This window comes from Miscanthus floridulus, chromosome 6 (genome assembly GCF_019320115.1).
Source record: "Miscanthus floridulus cultivar M001 chromosome 6, ASM1932011v1, whole genome shotgun sequence".
NCBI lineage: Eukaryota > Viridiplantae > Streptophyta > Magnoliopsida > Poales > Poaceae > Miscanthus > Miscanthus floridulus.
Window position 1 is genome coordinate 101,657,278 of NC_089585.1, and position 25,905 is coordinate 101,683,182.

The following is a 25,905-nucleotide window of genomic DNA, read 5'->3' on the forward strand; positions in this document are numbered from 1 at the left end:
CTTTAATTTTTCTTTCTCCTCTTTGTAGGATCCTCCTCATACGGAATCCCTATAATGAATTTGCAATATGAACAGTTACACCTGAATCAATCCACCAAGTAGATTTTGCATAACTTAAATACAAGGACTCATCTATGAATGTAATGTAGTTCTCACCTCTCTTCAGAAGGCACTTCAGGAAGTCTGGATAGTCCCTCTAGTAATGTCCATGCTTCTTGCACCATTTGCACTGATCATTTTCAACTTGGGCTTTGTTGTTCATCTGATGGTGCTCAGTCTGAGGGGTTTTCCCTTGAGGCTTGGCATTCTTATTGAAATTCTTCTTCTTGTTGTCCTTCATAAGGTTAGCAAAGTCACCCTGTGAGCTTTTTAGCCTCTCCTCTTCTTGAACATACATTGCAATGAGCTTCTCTATATCCCATTTATCAGGCTACATGTTGTGGTTCACAACAAAAGTTTCATATTCTTTGGGCAAGGAAGCAAAAACCAAATGAATCAGGAACTCATCGTTGAGCCCCAAATCCATTGGCTTCAGCTTCGAAGCCGTGTTGCTCATCTTCAGTATGTGCTCTCTGATACCACCACTAGTGTATTTCTCATTGAACAATTTCTTGATCAAAGTACTGGCATAAGCCTTTGAAGAGCCAGTGAATTGACTCTCCACTTTCTTAAGATACTCTGTGGCGGTATCACAATCTAGGATAGACCCCCTTATAGCATCTAAAATTGTGGACTTAGCCACCATCAAGCACTTACGGTTTGAAATGTCCCATTTCTTACGTTCGAGATCATATTTCATCCACACTTCTACATGATCTCGCTGCCAAGTAGTGAAATCAGCATCAGTCTCATTTTCTTCCCTTACCACGTCCACTAGCTCAGTAGGACACGGAGAGGTAAGTGCTAGGTCATTTTCAGACAGCGCAAGTGCTAGTTCATACTTCTCTCGCCATACCCTATAGTTGCCCCTTCAAGAGGAGGTATGTGTGAGATAACAGCCATTAGATTGAGTCCTGAAAAACACCATCAGAGATAGTGAGAAAATATGACATCATAATTGCATGCTTTAATTTAATGTTGGTCAAAATTAAAACATACAACATTCTTATACACTAATTCTACATCACCGTTGGGCAGAAATAGAATTAATGCATGGAAAAACTTATGAATAAATATTATAATATTGCTATTATCAACGTTGGTAAAAAAAATAACAATATTATAATTTACTAAATAAAATTCAACTACTCTTCAAATTAAATTCTCCTGTTGGTTCGAATTTAATTAGAAGATAATAAACTTTAACATTGTTGCGAAAACATGAAAAAATTCTTTATATACTTTTCAGAAGCATTTTACTGTACTCAACTACTCTCTTAAAAAGTTATCCCGTTGATTCAAATTTTGACAGAGATTTAAAATAGACAAAAAACATCAACATTTTACTTCTAAAAATAATAAAACTTAAACAGTGAATTTACTGTGCATTTAGTTCAAAGGCCTAGCTCGAAAACCGGCCTGCGGTCCACTTGCTCGTGCGCCCGTACTTCAGCCCATGGCCCAGCACGTGCTGCCGCGCTCCCCACGCCCAAGCCACAACCTAGGCCTAGGCCAGGATTTCACCTCCCCAGCTAGGCCAAAATCGATCCGGTCACTGCTAGCCGTTGGATATGATCAAACGGACTTTCATGCATTTCTCTGGATCAAAACCCCTAGCCAGCCACGCTCCCCCAGAACCCTAGCTCATTTGCTCCTCCCTCTTCTCTCTCTAGTGCTCAGCACAGCAGCGACGACCACCCGCAGTGCAGCCTGAGAAGAAGTGTGGCATCGCTGCAGGTTCCCTCACCGCCGGAGAAGAAGTGGGTGAGCACGCCACCATTGAGCGGTCCTATGATGGTGCCCTCGGCTGGGGCTCGCGCGGCTCGGCCATCTCCCCACGTGCCAGCAAGGCGGCGACGGGTGCTTCTTCCCGCACGCGGCGGTGTCGATGGTGGTGAAGAAAATTGGGTAGGTTCCTTCCCCTCTCTGTTTGTTCCCTTGTTGGGTTAGGGTTAGGGTTTTGGGTTTGGGTTTCGATCCGTTTCTACAAATTGAATCCCCTCCTTCTACTCTTCTACTCGGTTTTCTAGATCTACACGCTAGTGTAGGCGCTCTGATACCATTGATAGATTAATAGGATCATGTAGCAATAGATCTAGCAGGTATAACTTGCATTTAGGATAAATGGCAAACCCTAGAACATAAGCTAATACGAGAAATAGAGAGAGGGCTGCGGAGAAGCAAACCATTGGCCACCTTCGAGGAAGACAAGCTAGCCATCGCGTCGGTGTCGGTGATGCGGTGGAGGCACGGTCGTAGGGCGTCGGTGCAGAGGCAGCAGTGCAGAGGCAGTGGTGTAGAGGCGGCGATGAAGCCGGTGGTGGTGCTTCCAGTCACTGGCTACACCCTCTCTCTAGATCGGCTAGGGTTAGGATGTAGGTAGGGTTGTGGCGGCGCAGGTGAATCTCGTGCCTTGTGCCCCGGCCCCCTACCTCCCTTTTTATGGCACTATACGATGGAGGCCCACCAACCATAGAGCGGTTGGGTGGCCCCGATCAGGGCGTGGATCCAAGGGCCAATTGGTGGAGATCAATCTAATAGTATGATGTATCTTTAGTTCTTTACCGGTTCAGATATTCTATATCACCAGTTTCTCAGCTACAATAATTATTTGATTTGTTATGCCCCTATGGAATTAATAGCGTGTAGTTTCACCTGTTTCATAATCAGAGTCACATCCCTTGCAATCATTATGTATTATTACTGACTGGTGATTTCTTTTATCTAAAGTTGCCATGTAATGTTTCTTCTATGAACTATTACCAGTTTCTCAAGAAGGCATGCGGGAGGCACGGCAGAGTGTGGTCGTGGAGCATAGTATCACCGTGAGTTTTTTTAATCTATGATGATTGGAGTGGAACAGAGGGAGCGGATAGGAATGAATAGGATAGATAGTGTTCGAAACATCGGGTCCACTAATAGAGGGGTCCGACGTGGAGCCATGGACGTCTAGCATTATCGAAACAAACAGCTCAGAGTACTGTGTGTTGAGATCAAAGAGATCATCTAGGGTTAGGTCTAGCGGGTTCTCTTTACTGTGAATGCTATATCAAGAGTAGAGACACAGAGAGGAATAGAAGAAGAACGTGTCGAACCTGACACCATAGAGAGAGATGGTCCAGAAGCCGCCATCTCATTCGTCGGTGAAGTCTGCGCACGGGCAGCGACGTTTCGGGAAGAGGTCAATGAAGTCATCGACATCGGTGGAGCGAGACAGCGTGGCTAGTGGCTTCCCATCACTAGCTGCGCCCCTCTCTGATCAGGATTAGGGTTTAGGTTTCAGTGGGGAGCTCGGCTCAGGTGAACCTCGTACTCAGAGCCGTCGGCCCCCACCTCTATATATAGCGTAGTGTGACAGGGGCCCTCCAGCCATAGTAGGCTGGACACCCCCGATCAGGGCATGGATCAAAGGCCCAACTAAGCCATTGGGCCTAGTTTGGGATTAGAGATCAATCTAACAATCTCCCCCTTGATCTCCTACCATCTTTCAATTTCATATCATTTACTTTTGTTCATTTCATTACAGATCAACGCATAGAGCATGTTTCATCGTCACGGTGAATTGCCGATAGATTTAACAACTACAACACACCACTCTGTTATGAAATAGATACTTAACTTTGGGCCTTCTTTTGTCCAAGAATTATAGGCTTTCCCTTAAACCCATGCCGGCTATATGTTCTCTAGACACGTTGGGTGGTAAGCCTTTTGTAAGCGGATCCGTGAGCATCTTTTCGGTACTTATATGCTCAAGGCTTATGACATGATCCCGGACTTTATCTTTCATAACATAATACTTTATGTTAATGTGTTTGATAGCACCACTTGACTTATTGTTGTGAGCATACTGTACTGCTATATTATTATCGCAGTATAACTTAAGTGGTCTATAGATGTCGTCAACCACCTTCAAACTGGGTATGAAGTTCTTTAGCCAGTTCACCTGCCCCGTTGCCTCATAACACGCTACAAACTTGGCATACATTGTGAACGATGTAGTGACGGTTTGCTTTGAGCTTTTATATGAAATAGCTCCCCCTACGAGAGTGAATACATATCTAGACATGGATTTTCTATAATCTCCCACATAATCAGAATCTGAATATCCCACTATATGGAGTGAATCTGATCTTCTATACGTCATCATGAGGCTTTTTGTTCCTTGCAAATAACGCAAGACTTTCTTTACTAATTTCTAGTGTTCTATTTTAGGATTGCTCTGGAATCTGCCAAGTAACCTGGTAACAAATGCCAAGTTAGGGCGCGTACATACTTGTGCATATTGCAAGCTTTCGATAGCTGAAGCATATGGAACCGTTTTCATTTGATCGATCTCATACTGATTCCTAGGGCATTGAAAATCCCCATATCTGTCGCCCTTGACTATAAGAGCAGGTGAGGGACTACATTTGTGTATATTGAATTTCTTTAAGATCTTTTCTACGTATGCCTTTTGTGACAGTCCTAATACCCCTTTACTTCTATCTCGGTGAATCTCGATCCCTAGAATGAATGAAGCTTCACCAAGATCTTTCATATCAAATTTTGAGGACAAAAACTTCTCTGTCTCTAGTAGTAGACTTACATCACTACTAGCAAATAAGATATCATCCACATACAGAACAAGGAAGATAAACTTCCCATTCTTAAAGTTTGCATAGACACAATTGTCCTCTGCATTCTCTTTAAACCCAAAATTCCTTATTGTCTGATCAAACTTCAAGTACCACTGTCTTGAAGCTTGTTTTAATCCATAAATGGATTTCTTTAGGCGGCATCCCATTCGTTCTTTTCCTTCCATGACAAAATCTTTTGGTTGTGCCATGTAAACATTTTCCTCCAAGTCCCCATTGAGAAATGTTGTCTTTACATCCATCTAATGTAATTCTAAATCATAATGTGCCACTAATGCCATTATGATTCTAAAGGAATCCTTACATGAGACTGGAGAAAATGTCTCATTGTAATCAATCCCTTCTCTTTGCGTAAAGCCTTTTGCCACAAGTCACGCTTTATATCTCTCTATATTCCCTTGAGAGTCAAATTTTGTTTTGTAGACCCATTTACAACCTACTATTTTGGCTCCTTTAGGAATTATTTTCAAGTCCCAAACTTTATTGGCATTCATAGATTTCATTTCATCTTCCATGGCCTCAAGCCACTTTGATGATTGATCATTTCTCATGGCTTCTTCAAATAAGGTGGGGTCATCCTCCATTTGAAATTCCTCAGAGTTATATACTTCATAGTCAGCAGGAATAGCTGATTTTCTAACTCTTTGAGACCTTCTAGGGGCCTCCACATTTGGCACATCTTTTTGTTCGAGGTTGTTGTTGCTCTCCCTCATGTGTGGCAATAGGTTCTATAGGATCCTGAAGAACAGGTTCCTCATTGTCATTCATTGTTGCCATAGGCTGAATAACAATAGTGCTGGCACCATAGTATCTTACACAGTCGGTGCAGCGACAGTAGGTAGTGAGAAAAATGTCTCATGAATCATCGGAGTGGGCGCATACACCCGCTTCTCTTCAAGGTCAATTTCTTGAGCTATCATGCTCCCCCTCATCATTTCATACTTTAGGAAGACAGCGTGTCTCGTTTCCACAAACTTTGTATATGTGTCTGCACAGTAGAAACAAAAACCTTTTGACTTTTCTGGGTAGCCAAGAAAATAGCAACTTACTGTTTTGGGATCTAGCTTCCCAATATTTGGGTTAAATACTTTAGCCTCAGCAGGACCCCCCACACACGTAAGTGGTTTAGTGAGGGTACTCTTCCTGTCCATAACTCATACGGTGTTTTGGGCACCGACTTACTTGGTACTCTATTGAGAATATGAATGATGGTTTTTAACGCCTCCATCCACAGGCTCAATGGTAAGGTGGAGTAACTTATCATACTACGCACCATATCCATCAGAGTACGATTGCGTCTTTCAGCTATTCCATTCTACTGAGGTTCGCCCGGTGTAGAATACTGGGCTACTATGCCATTCTCCTGTAAGAACCTTGCAAAAGGTTTAGGAACTTGGCCATATGGGGTATGTCGACCGTAGTACTCTCCCCACGGTCGGACCTGACTATCTTAATCTTTAAATTGTGTTGGTTTTCAACTTCTGTCTTAAATATCTTAAATTTATCCAATGCTTCTATTCTTTCTTTGATTGGATAAATGTAGCCATAATGGGAGTAATCATATGTGAATGTTATGAACAAATCATAACCATCCACACTCTTTACAGGAAATGGACCACATATGTCTGTGTGAATAATCTGTAAAATTCATGCGCTTCATTTGACATCTTTCTTAATTTTCTTTACATACTTTTCTTTTAGCATTCTTTGCATTGTTCTAAATCTGAGAACTCTAATGGAGGAAGAATATCATTCTTAACTAGTCTTTCTATTCCCCCTCAAAATATGGCCTAAACGACAGTGCCATAATTTCGACGACGCATCATGAGCTCTCTTTCTTTTTCTATTTACATCCGCAGATGAGGATACATTCTCATTGTCGCACACAACGTTCCTATCATCGCATACAACATTCACATCATCACGTAGTGATAACAAATAAAGCTCATTTTGTAAGATAGCAAGACCAACACATGCATTATTAAATGTTATCTTACATTTGCCATTTCTAAAATGGCAATCATATCCATCATTGTCCAAGCATGAAACACTAATCAAGTTTCTCTGTAAAGAGGGAACATAAAGTACATCTCTAAGTAAAAGTGTGAAGCCATCAGCAAGCTCTAGAGAAAGATCGCCAACGGCTTCAACATCTACTCGGACTCCATTTGCAACTTTAATGTGTCTTTTTCTTCTTTGCGTAGTCCTCGTCATACGGAATCCCTATAAGGAATTAGCAACATAAACAGTTGCACCTAAGTCAATCCACCAAGTAGATTTTGAATACTGTATATACATGGATTCATTTATGAATGTAATAATATTCTCACCTTTCTTTGTCATGATCATCTTCAAGCGGCATCAGCCTCGTTTGTCTCCCTCACCGGTGCCATAGGCTCAGTGGGACACGGTGAGGTGACTACCCAGTCCATCTCAGCCAAGATGAAGGCCATGTCAATCTTTTTCTTCCACTCCGTGTAGTTGTCACCTTTGAGAGTGGGGATCTCTTTGATACAACCCATCAAGTTATATCCGCCCAAAAACATAATTCATATACAGTGAGAACATAAACATAATAATAACAATTGCATGCCTTGATTCCAACGTTGGTCAAAATTAAAACATACAATTATTTATATATTAAATCTATATCACCATTGGGCAGAAATAAAAATAATGCATAAAATCATTAAAATTACGATATTGTTATTAAGAATGTTGGTCAGAAAATAACATCATAATCATGTCAAAATCTTTTTTTCTCTAATTAAATATCACGTTGGTTCAAAATAACTAGAGAATAAACAATTTCTTTAGCAACGGAAACTTAAACATGATAGGTGAATTTTACCCACAGGAAAATTCCTCTTTGCTATTTTCTTTGAGCCATTAATCTATTTCCAGGAAATAAACATTTACTGGAAAAAGAAAAACAAAAAAAACTAATTCAATTCTTCACTGTACGTTCGGCCCAGTAGCAAAAGCTGGCCTGGCCTGCTCTGCTTGCGCGCGCGCTATGCCTCCCAGGCCGCAACCTGGGCCTAGGCTGCCAAAGCCGCGCGAGCCTGCCTGGGCCGATCGTTGGCCCGATCGATCTACGCCGTATGTTATAATTAGATGGCTAAGCGTGCTTCTCACGGGAACAAAATTGGCACGCGACTGCCTCCCTTGGAACCCTAGCATCATTTCTCTTCTCCCCTTCTCTTTCTCAGCCTCGCAAGCGATAGAGCACAACCGAGCTCAAGGCGGACATGACGCAGGGGATGGCGGCTCCACTGTGGCACCTCTCATCGGTGCACGCGTGCGGCCGGAGCCGCGTGCGGCTGGAGCCACGCGCGGCACCGTCGAGCGGCACCACGGTGGTGCCCTTTTGGCCCGAGCCCAAGGCGGAGATCATGTGCAGCGCTTCTCCCGCCTCGGTGGCTGGGGTTGGCTTCCCACGCGCGTCCATCCGATGGCCAGCGGTGGAGACGGAGCGGGCGAACCCTAGGTAGGAGCTTCTTTCCCTTGTCCGATTCACTCTCTTCCCCTTCCTCGTCGCGAGTTAGGGTTAGGGTTTCGTTAGGGTTAGGATTAACTCGATTCGGTTTTTCTTTCGGTTTTGATTCGAGATCGGCGAGATAAGCCCCTTCCCCTCTTCCCCTTTCCCTCTTCTGTCTTCATCTATTTTGGATCTTCTTCTCTGTTCTTCTCGGATTTCATCCGATTGGGGATTAGGGTTAGGGTTAAGTCAAGTTAGGGTTAGGGTTTGACTCACTAGAGTCACTATTCATCTTCCCCAGTGAGTGCTTTGTGGGTTAGGGTTCGGCTTCGCGTGCCGAGACCCCTTTATTTTCTCTGTTCTTCACCCGATTAGGGTTAGGGTTCGGTGACCCTCTCACTGTGTTTTTCGTTCACCCGATCTAGATCTAAAAGCCCTAGAAGACCTGGCTCCGATACCATTGTTGAGATCAAAAAGATCATCTAGGGTTAGGTCTAGCGGGTTCTTTTTACTGTGAATGCTATATCGAGAGTAGAGAGACATAGAGGAATAGAAGAAGAACGTGTCGAACCTGACACCGCAGAGGGAGATGGTCCAGAAGCCGCCATCTCGTTCGTCGGTGAAGTCTGCGCACGGGTAGCGACGTTCGGGGAAGAGGTCGATGAAGTCGTCGACGTCGATGGAGCGGGACGACGCGGCTGGTGGCTTCCCGTCACTGGCTGCGCCCCTCTCTGATTGGGATTAGGGTTTAGGTTTCGATGAGGAGCTCGGCTCAGGCGAACCTCGTACTCAGAGCCGCCGACCCCTACCTCTATATATAACACAGTGTGACAGGGGGCCCTCCAGCCATAATGAGCTGGACGCCCCCGATCAGAGCGCGGATCAAAGGCCCAAATGAGTCATTAGGTCCCATTTAGGGTTTAGGATGCGAAGCATTGGACTCCACTGGAGAGTGGACAACCTTTCATTTCCCAAACTATTCGTGGAACAGAGCTCGGACAGGAGTGCCTGTACTGTACTGTACAGGCATCATCTCAGCTCCCAACCTATAAGAATCACATCGTGAGATTGACCAGCTTTACGCCCCGCGCGTTGGGCAGCAAGATCAGTCGCACTGCATTGCTACAGTCCCGTGAACCACAAATCGATCGGATCCCGACGTGACTGCTCGACGGATCGCGCGCTAACTGCAACTTGGCCTTCTTGAGCTCGTCGAGCTTCGCTGGGCACGCGCCATGAGCGCGAAGCCGGCGCCGCTGGCCCCGTGGCCGCTCGCGAAAGGCTGCAGCTGCAGGAGATCTAAAGCTCGTCGTGGGGGGCAGCGGGCCCGTTGGCTGCCGCGTGGTTCCGCAGGTACCCGATGGCGAGGTTGGCGTGCATCGCGGCGCCGTACGGGAGCGCGTCGTCGTCGACGAGGAAGTGCGGCGAGTGCGCGGCGTGGACGGCCCCGATCGCCTCGTTCCCGATCCCGACGAAGTAGAAGTGCGAGGCCGGGACGGCCTCCGAGAAGGACGCGAAGTCCTCGCTCCCCATGCACGGCTCCATGGCGCCCCGGACGGCGCCCGCGCCGACCGTCTCGGCGGCGACGGCCTCGAAGTGCGCGTGCAGCGAGGCGGCGTTCACCGTCGGGGGAAGCAGCGGGCTCCCGCCGGCGCCGAAGTCCACGGACGCCGCGCACCGGTGCACCGCGGCCTGCGCCACGACCACCTCCTCGATCCGCCGCTTCAGCCGCATGAAGCCCTCGCTGGAGAAGCACCGGAACGTGCCGCCGATCGTCACCGAGTCCGGGATCACGTTGAACGCGCCGCCGCCCTGGAACCTCGTCACCGTCACCACCTGCGAGTCCAGCGGGTCGGCCTCCCGCGAGACCAGGCTCTGCAGGCTGAGGACGACGCTGGAGGCTGCCACCACGGGGTCCACGGTGCTGTGGGGGGCGGCGGCGTGGCCGCCGACCCCGGTAATCACCGCCTCGAAGAACCCGCACCCGGCCAGCAGCGGGCCGGCCCTGGAGCCCACCACGCCGGTGGGGAGCATCACGCTGACGTGGAACCCGAATATGGCCTCGACGTTCTCCACGGCGCCCGCCTCCACCATCTTCTTGGCGCCAATGCCGACCTCCTCGCCCGGCTGGAAAAGGAGGACTACTGTGCCCTGAAAAAAAAATCAAACCTTTAGCAATATCAATTTCTTGCTCTCCTTGCGCAGCAACAACGAAACTACAAAATTTAATAATGTGGTGTTTGGATTCGGTGACTAAAATTTAGGAGATGTGTTGAGAGAATGTTGCATTGGGTGTTTGAATACTAATAAAAAAACAAATTACATAAGCCTAATTAACCCGTCATTAGCACATATTTACTGTAGCACCACATTATCAAATCATGGACTAATTAGGCTTAAAAGATTCGTCTCACAAATTAGTTGCAAACTATGCAATTAGTTTCGTAATTAGTGTATATTTAATACTACATGCATATATTCAAACATTTGATGGAACAACGACTAAAAATTTAGGAGTAGCAACCAAACACCACCTAAGCCAGAACGACGCGAGAACATATCTACAACTACAAATTTGGTAATGATCTCATTTTTTTCTTTTTTTTTTCTTTTGCATGTTACCAGCAAATCGATCTATGGGTTGAGCTGCCAGGAAAAGACTAGTAGCTAGAATTTTAGAGGAAAACTTCTCTGGATAACTGAAGCACTATTTCAATAGTATTTTTCAATAAATAAATAATATTTTTTCTCTCATAATAAATCAGGATAAGCTAAATTTCAACGAAACGAAACGAACAGGGCCATGAGGCCTCAGTTACTAACTTACTATTCCACACTCAATGTAAAATTCTCTTTCTTCACATCCGTATTTTTTATGGGATTGCCCTCTCTTCTTCTCTAGCTTGGTGAGCTCCTATGAGCTTCTAAGATCACTTTGGAACATAGGAACTTTACAAAAATCATATAAAAATTTTACGTAAGAAACACAGAAAATAAGAAAAAGTCTCATATTCCAAAGAGGACCTTAGGGTTTGGGTTTTTAGAGAAGGTGTACTTGTCTCTAACAGAACTAGAGAGAGACCAGGGTGACAAGTAGTAGTCTGTGATAGCAGGGCGACACTGGACGATTGGTTGAGAGGTGGAGGGCGGGGACAACCAGAACTAATGATTTAGCAACTAGGCGAGTGCCCACCGATGTTAAGAAAAGAGAGGACCTGGGAGAAAGGAGGCAAGGCTAAACAGGGCTCAAGGGTCGGCCTTCTTGGTGCCGACGAGCAGTGGACGACAGTTAGGTGTGAGACGCGCACACGCAAAATAAATGGATAAATTGGAGAAAGTAGAGAAGAGATAAAGGTCAAGAGAGGATTGGTCGTAACTACAGTATCTAATGGCTTAAAATGCAGGTGTGAAAGGAAACCTGGATATAAAAATGGTACATGAGAGGAACTTCAAATCATATCCACAAATATCATAATCACGTGCTCTATCAATATCATTTCTCCGTGCATCCATTGTTAGTTTATTACTCTTATCCATGCCTAGTTTAAGTTCATGGGAAAAGGACTCTTCGTCGAGAGCTAGCTAGAACTACTAAAACTTGCACCTTTCTATTAGAAGGGACCATTCTCTCAAATCAAAATCAATTGGGCATCTACTCTAGGAAAACGTCTATACCATTTGGTAGGACTCTGGCTCTGACTCCTTGTGTGGAGCAACTTCTCTAATGGAGTTAGAGCTGTTTTTGGAAAACGTGTGGGGAAAACTACATCAGCGGTTGTTTTGTAATAATTTGTATTAGGTTTGTGAGGAGCTAGAAAAAACCACTTTTTTGGCTTTGGTTCCTCCAGACAAAAATGGCTCCGACTCCTCCACGCTCCTCTTAATTAAGAAGCTACTTTTTAGATGCCTGTTTGGCAGGGCTCCTTGCAAGGAGGCGCAAGAATCTGGGCCTGAAGCCCTGCCAAGTACTCCATCTATTTCAAAATATTATATACTTCCTTCATCCAAAATAAGTGTCACTATATGATACATGCTGGTCAAACTTTCTTGAATTTGATTAGGTTTTACAAAATATCTGCAACAATTTATCTAATGATACTAAATATGCATCGTAAATATTAATATTTTTATACATTCGATCAAAGTTAAAAATATTTGACTTATCAAGAAGTAAGAATGACACATATTATAAGACGGAGTAATCAGTCTTACAAGATGTTTGACACAAATATTTGACATGATTAGAACATAAAAGGTTACATCGATGGATTCACGTTACGCAGATCTTTAATTACGAGATGTTTTTATTATAAGCCACTTTATTTTTTTTATTTTATAGCAACTGAGGATATCAAGAGTAATCAGTAGTTTCATCCATAGACTCACACGTCTTCGTCGACAAACATCGTACCCGTGAGACTGAGGCACAGTAGAAAAAGATGTCTGGCGTGTCGCCCCGGAAATCTTTTAGTTCTTGTTGCGAGGAGAAATTCCATTTGATGTGCACGTTTTAGCAGAAAAGCGCTCTGTTCGTTTGGGCTTGTTTGACCTTATAAAGCATACTTTTTCAGCCAACGAACAATATTTTTCTCTCATACCAAATCAGCCAATAGTACTTTCAGTCATGGCTTATCAACCAAACATGCTCAAACGAACAGGACGAAGGTCCGACCGTGCCACGTGTGTGCTTAGTCCAATACGGGCCAATTTTAAAGGTGTCTTACAAGATTTTAAACAGTAGGCTAATTTTATTTAGCGGCCGCACCCTTGAAAGCTACAGGATATAATAGCAGCTATTCGTTTATTGCTTTTATAAAAAAGTAAAAAACGCTTAATTAATTATGCACAAAAGTACGGAAATAAGATATTTTATAAGCGAAAATAGTCAAATACATGTCAAGACTCTACGAGAACATGTTTATAGGTACATTACTTCCCAGTCATTTAACCAATTAGAATTCAGCAATAAACAACTCAATAATTGTTTAATAGTTCTTTATACCATTTACTCTCTCCGTTCTAAACTATATATCTAGACATACGTTATATATATATCAGGTATATAATAAAGTTGATGTACCAAAAAGTCAAAGTGACTTATAATTTGGAATAGAAGGAGTATTATGTAAAGAACACGACAGAGATATATAGATTATAGTCATCTAGAGTAAATAATGAGTATTTGCCTCGGTTAAGATTAGCACCACTAAAAAAGTATTGCGCTAGGCGCTCAAAAAGTTTTGCACCACCAAACTATAAACGGTGCTAGTACGGGCTATTTAGAACCTTGCATTCATATTTCATATAAATAGGCCACTGAACTAAAGAAATAGACTAACCCATGCATCCCTAAAATTTTCAAAGTAGACCACTCAGATATGGATGCAATGAGTTGAATGCAAAGATCACAAACTTGTCCAACGACAGTTCTAACGTGAACACCCATTCACGTGGTGGCTAAACTACATTACGTTCACATACTGACTCACAATCTTGTGAAAAAACTAATTAAGCTATCCTCTACAAACTCGTCATCTAGACGTAGTTCAACTCTAGTGCTGCTATGTCTTCACGGGAGCTTTGGTAATATTCTTCGAAAAAGAGCTTCGGTGATAACAGTGACACGCTTGGAACACGTTACGGATATGTAGATTCAGGCGGAACCAGAAATTAACTTGAAATGCCGCACCGTCGCGAGGTCATGCATGTTTTTGATCGGGCATAGCCACCAGTTTAATTGCTTTTAGACAAGATAAGTTTTTTTATTGATATCAAAACAAATAGACGAGAGTTGGTCGACTGAGGAGACAAACCAAATCCAAGCGCTAAATCGCCTTCTACTAAAAGAGGACACAGCAAAGAAAAATGTTGAGAGGACTTGGCAGCTTCATCTCGATCGCTTTAAAGGGGAGCTCAGAGATCTCAAGCATCAGCAGGAAAATGACTTTGCAACAAACCATACTGGCGCTAACCACTAACTGATGAAACCTGCATACACGCCGAATATGCAAGCGCACAACGTGACAACTAAAGGACTCCAATCAGGCGATGGAAAATCCAGCTAACTATTACAGGGTGACACGCGCGCTGGTTACTCGACGTCGACGACAACCAGAACAGATGCGGGAGGGACAGATATTATAAGATGCCGTTGGAACGATGCGCGAGAGGCAGTTGTGTGACAGTGAAGGGAGGAAGAAGAAGGCGAGCGAGAGGTTCAAGTTGCGACCAACACCAACCTGCAGGTCGTGGCGGCGCTCATGGAGGATCCTGGTGGCGCCGAGCAGCATTGCGGTGTGCGCGTCGTGGCCGCAGGCGTGCATCTTCCGGGCCACCTTGCTCTTGTGCTCCCACTCCACTTCCTCCTGATCAACAGAAATTGAAAACAGGTAGATTATTTAGAGGCCATGGAAAGCTAAGTTTGATTAGCGAGTACTATCTGCAAGATCGATCAGAGCAAGCTGAGCAGTTCGGGTCAACATGCTGAGGTTAACACATGTGCTGGATACGACCTGATGCTTCCTGTTTGGATAAACTTTATTCACCGGTTGTGAGTTGTTCACCTGTACAATTGTACTTGTCCTCCCCCAAAGTGTATGTAGTAGTATATTCAAAGATGTTAGCTTGCTTGACTTTGCACTTTACACGACGAAAAACACTTGGACCCGTACGCATGACTTCTGCAAAGTTTTATTTCTACATAACGCTCTCGCCATTCCTCCCTTTTTCGTTTTTTGTTTGAGATGAAACCATTTGTAGTGCCCTTCTAGTAGGTCTGCAGCAGTTCCAATGGCACTAGCACTGCAAAACGTCCTCCCTAGGCGCCTGAATTTGCTGCGGAAAGGCTAATTTGTGGGAATGGGATGAAGCGAACCTCGACTGTCCATCCCCGAATCGAATTTTAAGAACAACGGGGAGCAAGCGCGTAGTGTTAGTACCTGCAGCGGGAGCGCGTCCATGTCGGCGCGCAGCGCGACGAACGGCGGTCCCCCGGTGCCGACGGCCGCGACGACGCCCGTCCCGGCAACCGGGTGCCTGTACGCGACGCCCATCGCGTCGAGCTCCCTCCGGACCAGCGCGCTCGTCTCGTGCTCCTGGAACGCCAGCTCGGGCCGCTCGTGGATGGCCCGCCTGACGCTGGCCATCCACGCCACGAACTCCTCGCGCTGCGCCCGCCGCAGCACGTCGCCGCTGTCCGCGCCCGCGGAGGAGGCGCCGACGAGGCACGCGGCGACGACAGCGAGGGCGAGCAGCAGGGCGCCGGCGATTGCGCTTGCGCGCGGCGGCCTCGGCGCGGGCGCGGCCATCGGGGACGGACGGGACGGGGGGGCTGGCTTTGTGGCGCGGGCGGCGTCCGCGCGTTCCTGGTGGGTTATATACACGCGTCTGCGGCGCCCGCGCGCGACGTGTGCGCTGCGTTTATCTGTATGGCCCTGTTTGTTACGCTGCCTCCGTTCCGTTCCTTGTCTCCGGAGCCGTGGGATCGCCGGGACGCCGGCGCACGTGGCCACCCTGGGCGACCGCCCAGCCGCGCTGGATTTCAGAGCACGTGCTGCGTGGAGGAAAGGAAAGGCTGAGTCCGCCGATAGATACGGCCGTGGCGGCGTGACGTCGTAGACACGGTCCTCACCCAATTTTTTTTCCGTCGGTATGGCACAAGTCTTGCGGCCTGACGAGGGAACCTTGTCACGGGTCACGAGTCGTGCACCGGCCGCCACCCGCGCGCGCGCCGCCCTAGTTCTATGGCTCATCGGACGCTGCTGCTCTAGGAGTTCTGGCTGGGACTTGTGCAACAGGTGACGGAAACGCGCGTATTTTGACCTCTGCATTACCCGGCGCTCGATCGAGTTGACAACTTCAAGTTGGATTTTGGCAGCGGCCCGCGTGGGATTATTTGCACCATGGCATCATTCATTTTTGCATGTGAATGAAGAATGACAAAACTAGCATGGTGTGCTTGACGTTAATTTTCCTGTGTAACTACCCGCCACTTCAGCATTCTGTCTGCTAATAAGTAAGTCGTAACCAAGTTGGTAATCGCTGAATGTGTCAAAGCACGCAGCTTGCGAAAAATGACAAAATGTGGCAATGGAATGGAGACAGCCTCGTTAATAGATATACAGTAGATAGGATGACTAAGGCCCTGTTTGAGACTAAAAGAGAAACTAAATAACATGTTTAGTTTCAGGGACTAAAAGAGGCTAAAGGGCTGAACAAAGATTAAAATATCCTTCTTCTTCCTTTGGACAAAGGTGAGGGAGGAGAGAGAGGGAGGGATAAGGGCCGTAAAGTTGGTTCATTAGTCCTAAAAAGCCTCATCCAAGGAACTAGTGGACTAGAGACTAAAAATCCCTCTAGTAGTCCCTCCTATTTGGTTAAAAAGAACTAAAAGAAACTAAAAAGTAGTCTCTAGTCTCTAGTCCATGTAACCAAACCGTCCTTAATAAGCTGAGTGGCTTGGTTGTCGTTGTTGTCAACGTCTTAAATCCCTTCAACCAAGTCTCCAACTAACGAACTTAATACCATGATGAGTTCGATTTGATACACGAATTAGCCTACAAGAATTAGCCACTCATGAAGTGTGGGACAATATGCTTCAACAGAAAAGCCAGAAAGAATGCTCATATGCAGTGCACCTTACTTATAGTCAGGTGGTAAACACTAAACAGTGCGCCTGGAATTGTTTCTAAGACTGCAAACATGTTTCACCATGAGGAACGCATTGAGACCGTGTGCACATAGCCTTTGGGTCAATAACTATGGGACGAGAGTAGCGAGGACTAAATAAATAGACCAGGCCATTATTTCAGCCGCACCAACGTTAGCACATCAAGAAACAGCAAGGGCACCAGGCGCCCACTCCCTCGTGCGCATTCATCTCGCTGCCGCGCCTGCTGCTCTGTGCTGTGCGCTCTGCCCGGCCCGGTCTGCAGCAAAGGAGCAAGGGCGCGGCAGGAGTGCAGGACGTCCCATTCCGCCTTCGTTTTCCACGTGAGCATGCGCGCGCGTGCAAACAGAAACAGCGCACCAGGCCAGGCCAGGACGTGATCTCCCCCTTGGTTTTTTGCTTCCAGACTGTTGCACCATGTCGGCATCAATAATTCAGGGCCATTGTAAGCAGCTACCACCACCGTTTCTCTCAGAGGACGTACAGTAGTACCCTGGCGAACAAGGTGCAGCGGCCTCCTATTCCGTATCGGCGTCTTAGCGATCGGTTGATGTAATTGAGCGGCAGCAAAAGGACGAGCAACTTACACAACACAGACACAGCGAACCAGCTTCTCCCTGTGGTAACACTTCGGGCCCCCATCCGCCCCCTCCCCCAGGGGCGACTCTGCCGCTGCCTTCGGCCCTCGTTCCCCTCGCCTCCGGCCTCCCTGCCGGTGGTGAGGAGGAGCGGAGGTCCGTCCTTTTAGCCGATCTACTGTTTTCTTAGGTTTTTATTCTTTTATTTTTTTTCCTCCATAATAATTTAGGTTAGGTTTTGGTTGGCCGTTTCGATATTTTCGATCTGGCTTTCTGTTTCATACCGGATCGCTGGTGGATGCGTCGTCATCTTCGGTGATGGCGTGCTCTTTCTGGAGAGATCGAGGTATGTTGGCATAGTCCTTCCCGAGGAGGGATTGGATCTATTTTTCCCCTTCTACGGGGTCGTCTTTCCAGCCGCCGGTGATGCTACTGGCGGCAGTGGATCTGCCCTTCCGGTTGTTGGTGGTGATGCTAGCGGCGTCGGATCTTATGTTCGGTTCAACATTCAGAAGATATGGCCGATGTGCTCTCGGCGCCCTTTACTCCCCATAGTGGTTGAGCTTATCGTGCCTCTTTTGCGGTCTCCATGTTCGTGGAGTCTTCTGTTGGTAGGGACTGTGGTTCTTGGGTCTAGATCTGGTGTACTTCCATGGTCGCGATGGAGCTTTCTGAAGGGGTGTACGCCACCGAACGCGAGGAAGATGAAGTATAGGGACCTAGTGGTGTGCTTCAATGTAATTTTATTTTATGTTGATGTCTCAGTTGTAAAATGAATTTTAATTTAATGAAATCCAGACCCCTTCTCAAAAAAAAAAGGACGAGCAACTTGAAGCAATGGCCGTGAACATAAACTTCAAATATGGGTATGATGAAATGATGATATCTTCCTCTGCTACGTGGTTGGTACGTCTAGCCCATTATAATATTATTATATTTTCTGTGGTGTTCCGGTTCTGCCACGCCGATTCAGTCGATCGGTCACTCCCAAGTCTGAATCACTGTCCAACGTTCGGTCGCTCGGTTTACAAATACAACCTGGATAGCGGGAATTGCATGCATCACGTTCCCTAACGAGTGATTACCACTGTGAAGATATCAATGTAAAATGTAATTGTGTTTGTCTATGTAATTGACTGACTGCCATTTTAGACATGCAACGCGAAGTGCAGAAAAAATTTAGTTTGTTAGCAGAAGGCCAGCCAACTCGGTTTGCCATGTGCCCGTGGTAGGAAAAACATAGGGACAATCCTTTAAAAAAACATAGGGACATGAATGGTGGGGCGCGGGGGCAGAGCTTCCTTAGGGTCAAAGTGGGCCATGCCCCCCATTATATAAACAATTTCTTAGTAAATACTTAATTCTACCATTCGGTTGACAAGAAAATGTTAATATGACCCTTGTTATTGTTGATCACATTTGATTTGGCCCCCTCTGTTCAAGTGTCCAAGCTCCGCCACCGAGGGGGGACCCGTTTGTAGTTGGCCAAACTCATGTAAGCGGCCATTGTGCTGCAGAGGCCAACGTTTTAAAATACAAAAATGGCTCATAAAGTTAGTGTAACATCCTCGGTGTTACCGCTTAGACAACTTGCTAAGCTATGTCATGTGTCTCATGTTTATGTGTCAATGCATGTGATAAAGTGTGTAGATCAATTTCCGTAACTCAAAACGATCAACAGAAATGCTAAACAAAAGTTGATTCAATAGTCATGTTATATCACTTAGGGTTTAAAACCAATTTTATTAAGCAAAAATACTATAGAACATGTATGTGACACTTAAATAAAGTTGGAAGTACAAACTTGGTAGATGACCATGCAACTTTAACTTTTATAAAATAGATGTTGTTAACTAGTGTTTTGGGAGCTCTAAAATCAAACTTGACGTTAAGATAAGCTCTTTTCGTTAAGTCGGCCAGCGTTTGAACAATTGTTAAAATACCACTTTCGGCGAACTATATTGAGCAAATTAGTTAAATGGTGCTTAAATATTTTGCTCCTGCGGTTTAGTATAATGTATGGACTATGGCATGAAGTATTTGTTGGTTGAGGTTAGCGAGGTTTAGATCTATTAAAAATAACGACAAAAGAGTTAATGGTTACTTAGTCCTAACTGAAGACCTTAACGTTTCCAAGTATGAAGTGTGGTAGACAATGCTATTTTGGCATTTAATTTCTAACAAAAATGTTTAAACACTAGTTGCATGTTCTGATATTGTTGATTGCATCAAAGTGAGTGCTTGAGCACGGCATAGGTCGATGTTGTGTTGGATGTCACATTGTCCGCTCTAAAATTGCCCTAACTTCACAAGAACGCGCTGTCGGGGTTGTGTCGGGTTTAGTTCGTGAACCGGCTTTCTGCGCGACGAACCCATGTTCGCACCTCCCTTTCTCCCTCTCTGGTCGCTCTCTGGACGTGAGGTTTACTTCGTTAGCAAGTCGATAGTGCCAATTTGGGGTTCGTGGACTTGGTGGAGTTTTTGTCGAGCTAGTAAGTGAACTTTGGGATGCTTTAAGAAGCGTGCAACATGCTGTTCCAGGATCTCAGCCTGAGTACCCCGGTCACCACACGAGCATGCCATTGTGGGCTGGCCGCTTCTGGCCATGGCCGCTGCTCTGCTGGCCTCCCTCGCTGGCTCTAGCTGCACGCCACGCCGCAGGCGGTCGCTGTTGCTGCCGCTCCCAGTGTTGTGCCGTGTCCATGCCTGAGCCATGCGCGCCGGGTCGTGCTGCTGCGCTATGGTGCCGCTGCACGGGCGCTACCGCGCGCGAGGCCAATGGCCACTACCAACCATGAGCCACAGCTTTAGCCGATGTGGCTCCTGTCTTGACCACTCAATCCACCTACTGCCGAGCCAATGCCGTCTCCGTTGTACCGTCGCGTTGCTGGCTTTGTCGTGGAGCCGTTGGCCGCCTACCATCACCGCCGACGGAACCGCACCGCTCCGCGGGTTAAATTTCACGCTCCATGGGACACTACACCTCGATTCAATGCCCAGTAGCTAGGTGTGGAAGCTAGCTAATAGCCTGTCCTGCACCAGGGCACAACCAAGCTTTATTGCCGACCAATTTTGATTTTTTTTCGTCGCCGCCCAGGTGCTCTGCCGAGCCAGTAGAGTTGGGGGTAAGTGCCAAACCCCGAGGTAAGGGTTCGATTGGTGGCGTTCCTAGGCTCACCTTGACCTCCTCTATCCGATGCTCGCGTTGATTTGGCCAGGAAACCCGTCGGTGACGTGGTGACATGCCGATGCTGCCGTGGAATGACACCGCTGTGCTCGGGTGCACGTGGCCAGACCTGCTCGGGCCGCCTCCAATTCAACCGACACCTCGGCTAGGATCATGGTAATCTCCTGTTGCCCCCGTCCCTCCCGTTGTCCTCATCGCCGCTTGTCGGTGTTTCGAACAAACACCGGCTAGTAAATTTATAATTGTGGCGTGTTAGGCCTGGATGGTGCACTAAAGGACACAAGGTTTATACTAGTTCGGGCTGAATGTCCCTACGTCCAGTCTACTGCTGCTCGTGTTATCAGTACCGAAAAAGGTTCGTAGTAGGGGGTACAAACGATCGAGAGAGGGAAAGGTCCCAAGTCTGATGGAATGGTCGAAAGGACGCTAAGAGCTCGGTCGCTGCTTGGCTGCGTGCGTGATGTGTTGTGTGTCGACCTGATCTTCCTTTCGCGGGGAGTCATGCCCTCCCTTTTATAGACCAAGGGGGAGCAGGGGGTTTGCAGATGGGAGAAAGAGGAAAAAACCTAAGGTGGAGGCCACCCTTCGAAGGTGCCGAGCTTTCCTTTTCCCTTGAGCCTATACCGCTGTCATTGCAGACCGTGCCAGAGATGGCACATCCACTAACCCTGATAGGGCCATGCCCTGGCCCTGCTTCAGCAAGTGGTTACGTCCCATCCTCTCCGACAGACGGTGCGGGGTGTTAGGGTGCCGAGCCATGACTCTGAGGGGAGCGGACGGGGAGACGACTATACGCCTGTTATTGTAGATGATGTGAGTTTTCCCTTGGATTGTAGCAGTTGTCGTATGCCTGTGTTAGTATCCATGCCCGAGGGCTGAAGGCGGCGCCTACTACACTGTAGAACAAAAGTCGGCGCCCACAACACTATTTAGGCACTGTTATGTCGGAAAGGGCTTAAAGCGCCCGTCCCATCATATCCTGACGGTACCTTCCTGCAGGTGCATAGGGCATGGCCCTCGATATCGTGGTTGACTCGAATGTCCTATCATACCCTATGCTCATCTTTATGAAGGATTAGGGTGCGGTCGTCGGGTGAGGCGGAGCTAGTCCTCAATCGTCGGGCGAGGTCGAGCCCACCCTCGGGCGTCGGGTCAGGCGGAGCCCGCCCTCATCCGTTGGGTGAGGCGGAGCCTAGCCCTCTGGGTTGGGCAAGATGGAGTCTAGCCCTCGGACATTGGGTAGGGTGGAGCCTAGCCCTTGGGGGTCGGGTGAGATAGAGTCTAGCCCTCGGGCGTCGGGCGAGGCGGAGCCTGTCCTTAGCCATCAGGTGAGGCAGAGCCTAGCCCTCATGGGTCGAGCGAGGCAGAGCCTGCCCTCAGACGTCGGACGAGGCGAAGCCAGCCCTCGGGCGAGGTGGGGTCTAGCCCTCGGTGGTCGGGCAAGGCGGAACCAATCTTCCGTTGTTCGGGCAAGAAGCGTGGTAGTGTTCTTGCCTGACCGGAAGCGTCAGCGTTCGATGGTTATTAGTTCCACCTCATTGGGTACCCCGGTATTAGGTCCCTGACAGTAGCCCCCGAGCCTTCGGGTGATTCGGACAGAATCGGCCGGGGGGTGTTTTGACTTGCCGGAGTTAATTCACCAGAGGGTGCGCGCGAGCGCACCCGATGGGTGTAGCCCATGAGCCCCCATGTGATTCGGGCAGAATCGCTCAGGGGGTATTTCAATTCGTCAGAGGGTGAGTGCGAGCGCACCCATCGGGTGTAGCCCCTGAGCCCCCGGGTGATTCGGGCAGAATCGCCCGGTGGGTATTTCAATTCGCCAAAGGGTGCGCGCGAGCGCACCCGTCGGGTGTAGCCCCCGAGCCCCTGGGTGATTCAGGCAGAATCGCTCGGGGGGTAATTTCGGACCCTTTGCGGGTAAGGCTGTGAGATTCAGTTTTTGTCAACTGGATAGTTTTAAGGGAACCTTGGTATCCCGTTCGCAGGGATCTCGTCCTGGGTCAGCCTGGCTGGGGCTCGACTATGGGTCAAGGCCCTACTGATGCTCGTGTCCCTGAGTCCTAGTCACTTGCGGGCCCATCCCTCATTGGGATGGCCATCGAGACTATTGGACCGACCCTTGGACCCATATTCCCTCGATGGGAAAACAGTCTCGGGCTGCCTAGGGAAGGTGAACCGTCCGGTGTGATTTTGGTGGGAAAGGATAGGGATCGCGGGCGCGTATCATGTGACATGATGCGGCGGTGTGTCGTGGCAGGCTTGGAGATTGGGGTGGACGGTTGCCCTTCTCACTTCCGTCGCCCCTATAAAACCACAGGGTTTGCCCCTAGGGTTCTGTACTTCGCCTCCTCGCCTTCGCATCTATAGCCTCCGCCGCCAATCGCCTGAGCCTCCCGCACCCGTATTGCGGCCACCGTCAAGCTTGCATCTGCATCGCCACCAACGTCGAGCTCGTAGCCGCCTTCTTTTTTGCCATTTTAATGTAGCCGTGGTGCAGATCAAACATTACCCCTCAGCGCCTGGAGGGCCTCGTCCACCGTGGCCTCCTCCGCCCACTGACCGCCGCCAAGGAGTGGCGGCTGCCCAGTGATGAGGACGAGTCGTCACCGCCCAAAGGGTATGTCGTGTCCTTCGCTCACTTCCACGAGTGAGGATTCACCATACCTGCCCACCAGTTCCTTGGGGGCTGTTGGATTACTACCAGGTGGAGCTACAGCACCTCACCCCCAATGGGATCTAGCACATTGCGATGTTCGTCACCCTATGCGAGGGGTTCTTGGGGATTAGTTTCCACTTTGACCTATGGTGGTATCTCTTCGCCGTCAATCTTCTAAAGAAGCGGGTCGGGAAGCAAGAGCTGCACGCGCCGGTGGGATGCGCCAGCATTCACCTCCGCAACAACCAGGCAGAAGCATACCCGTTAATGCATCTGTCGACCTCCAACAAGGGGTGGCATTTGTAATAGTTCTATGTCAAGGATGACGCCGCTGCCCCCTTGCTAGTTTTCTCTAGGCGCGTCATCGTGGAGGTCCCAGGGTCATGGAAGTGGGGTGTCCCAGTCAAGGAAAAGAAGAACCTCAATGACCTTCTCGCCGCCCTCCAAACTCTAAAGGACAGGGGCATGAAGGGATCGGAGATTATCGGCGCCTACCATGCGAGGAGGGTGGCGCTGCCGATGGCACGCGTGCTTCCCTTGCAATAGATGGTGCCCGGGGCATCGTTTGAAGGGACGATGCTTATCGACGAAGCGCTCCCTCCCTCTGAAGTGGTGCCGCGCATCAAGGAGGCGATGGAGCCTTCGAAGGACACTGCTGGCGTCGTCCTTGATTATGTGTATCCGATGCCGGGGCATCCCCCAATGCGGCTAGAACTGGGGTTTATTGACTTTGTAAGTTTTCTTTCCCCGTGCTCCCCTTTTTACTTGAATTTCTAACCCCTTGATGCTAACCTTAGGATAGCGGGACCAGCCGAGGGGACTATTCTTCAAGGATAGCCCAGCTCTATTGCCGAAGGATCGGATCCTGGTGGCGGTGAATCACACCACGGCCGAGTGGGATAGGAGGACGATTGAGCTAAGGAAGAAGAAGATGTTATGAAAGCAGCAAGCGCGGGATCAAGGAGAGGAGGTAGGCAGTGATGACAACGATGACGAGGAGTATGGCAAGGTACCAGCCGACGTGGATTGGGATGTCTTGGAGGGCGAAGATTCACTGACAGACACCCAATTGTCCATGCAGGGACCCTTCCCGTTCCACGTGGAGGGAAGTGAGTTTGTGCGGCCGGTGGAGCCAGGCCGTCCTTGGGTCCGGTGGGAGCCAATGGATCCACCGCCACACCCGAGGTGCTGGCAGAGGATCGGTGGATGGGAGGAGGTGGATCTGTTGCTGTCCCCGAGGTGCAGATGGAGGGGGCGGCTCTGTCGCCGTGCCCTCGGAGACAAGGGAGACAAGCCCCCCTGCCCGGGAGCAGAGGGTAGGCTCGAAATGGTCCCGCCCAGACGAGTTGGAGCAGGGGTCCGAGGGTGCATCCCCAAAACATTCTCGCCGCCCAAAAGCGCCAGAGTAGGTCATTGATTCCCCCTGTTTTCCTCCCTTTTTATTTTTCTATTTTGACCTTATGCCTTTTACCTCTTGCGGGTTCTTGCGATAGGGCTGCTATCTGGGGCTGGCACCCAAGAAGAGCCTTGCCCTTCTGGCAGGATAGACATCATTGCCTGACATCACTCCTATTCTAGACAGGAGCGGTGCTTATGTCACGGCCTCGTTGGCCGATCTGACGCCGCCTGCGGTGGTGCCCGCGCCCTCGGTGGTTGCCGAGCAAGCGGTGGCGGAGGTGACTCTGCCATCTATGTTGGAGCGAATGGAGCTACCGCCCGTGCTAGTGGCGTCCTCCATGGTGGGCGTGGCACCACAAGCCGAGGGTTCAGCATCGCCAGTGGAGATGGCCGCGACCAAGCCAAGCCAGGAGTAGCCGGACACAGCCATGGTGGTGTCTAAGGGGGTAGAGGAATCTGCGCTTTCGGCATCCCAAGTGATGGTGCCCGATGCAGGCTAGACGGAGGAGGACATGGCCAAAGGGTCCCCGACCCTAACAAGCTAGGCACAGCCGTACACAGTCGCAGTGGTGTCCGAGGGGGCGGCGCAATTCGTGCCATCGATGGCCCAGGCTGCAGCGCCCGAGGCGGGCCGAATAGAGGAGGACATGGCCAATGGGTCTCCAGGCATCATGGCGGTGGTGGAGAGGACCAGTGGGGGGTCGTCCTTGGCCCTGGTGTCGGGGGGCAGCCGCTCACCCATGTAGGGTGAGTCGCCGCTCCACTAGATGAATCCCCAATACCCGATGTCGACTCTCTTCTCGCTCGATGATGCTACCGAGAGCATAGAGTGGGGGAGTCTTGATGAAGGGATCTCGGCAATGATGGGTGTCCTAGATCAGGCCTAGGTCGTCCTACGTGACATCATCATTCCCAATGGTCGGGTATCCGCTTGATCTTTCATCTTGCTCTCCTCTTGTCTTCATGTATTTTTGTATTTTTGACACTGGTCTTCTTTTCAGTCCCTCATTGCTCGTAGCTGGGAGAAATCATGGTTCCTCCATGAGCAGAAGGTGGAATGGGACCGCCTCACCGAGGAGGCCTGGCTACATGGAGATTTGAGCACCCAGCTCGCCGCCGCCTAGTAGCGGGAAACCAAAGCGCATTGGGACACAGAGGAGATCCATGGGATGTTCGAGGACCTATTGGCGAGGGTGAAGCAGGA

General features: G+C 48.5%; 1 protein-coding gene across 1 annotated transcript; it reads right to left on the reverse strand.

Annotated features, from left to right (window-relative positions):
* Positions 1 to 9,174: 9,174 nt before the first annotated feature.
* Positions 9,175 to 15,545, reverse strand: LOC136458825 (IAA-amino acid hydrolase ILR1-like 2). Its single transcript, XM_066458741.1, has 3 exons — positions 15,153 to 15,545; positions 14,454 to 14,579; positions 9,175 to 10,365 (listed from the first exon to the last, which is right to left on the reverse strand). Exons 1-3 carry the CDS (start codon positions 15,519 to 15,521, stop codon positions 9,514 to 9,516), a joined length of 1,347 nt encoding a protein of 448 aa, XP_066314838.1. The 5' UTR covers positions 15,522 to 15,545; the 3' UTR covers positions 9,175 to 9,513.
* Positions 15,546 to 25,905: the final 10,360 nt, after the last annotated feature.

Coding starts and splice junctions, on each gene's coding strand:
- LOC136458825 (XM_066458741.1), bottom strand. CDS start 15,521: ATGGCCGCGCCCGCGCCGAGGCCGCCGCGCGCAAGCGCAATCGCCGGC. Junction 14,580..15,152: donor TGGACGCGCTCCCGCTGCAG/GTACTAACACTA, acceptor TCTGTTGATCAG/GAGGAAGTGGAGTGGGAGCA. Junction 10,366..14,453: donor AGCGCCGCCACGACCTGCAG/GTTGGTGTTGGT, acceptor TTTTTTTTTCAG/GGCACAGTAGTCCTCCTTTT.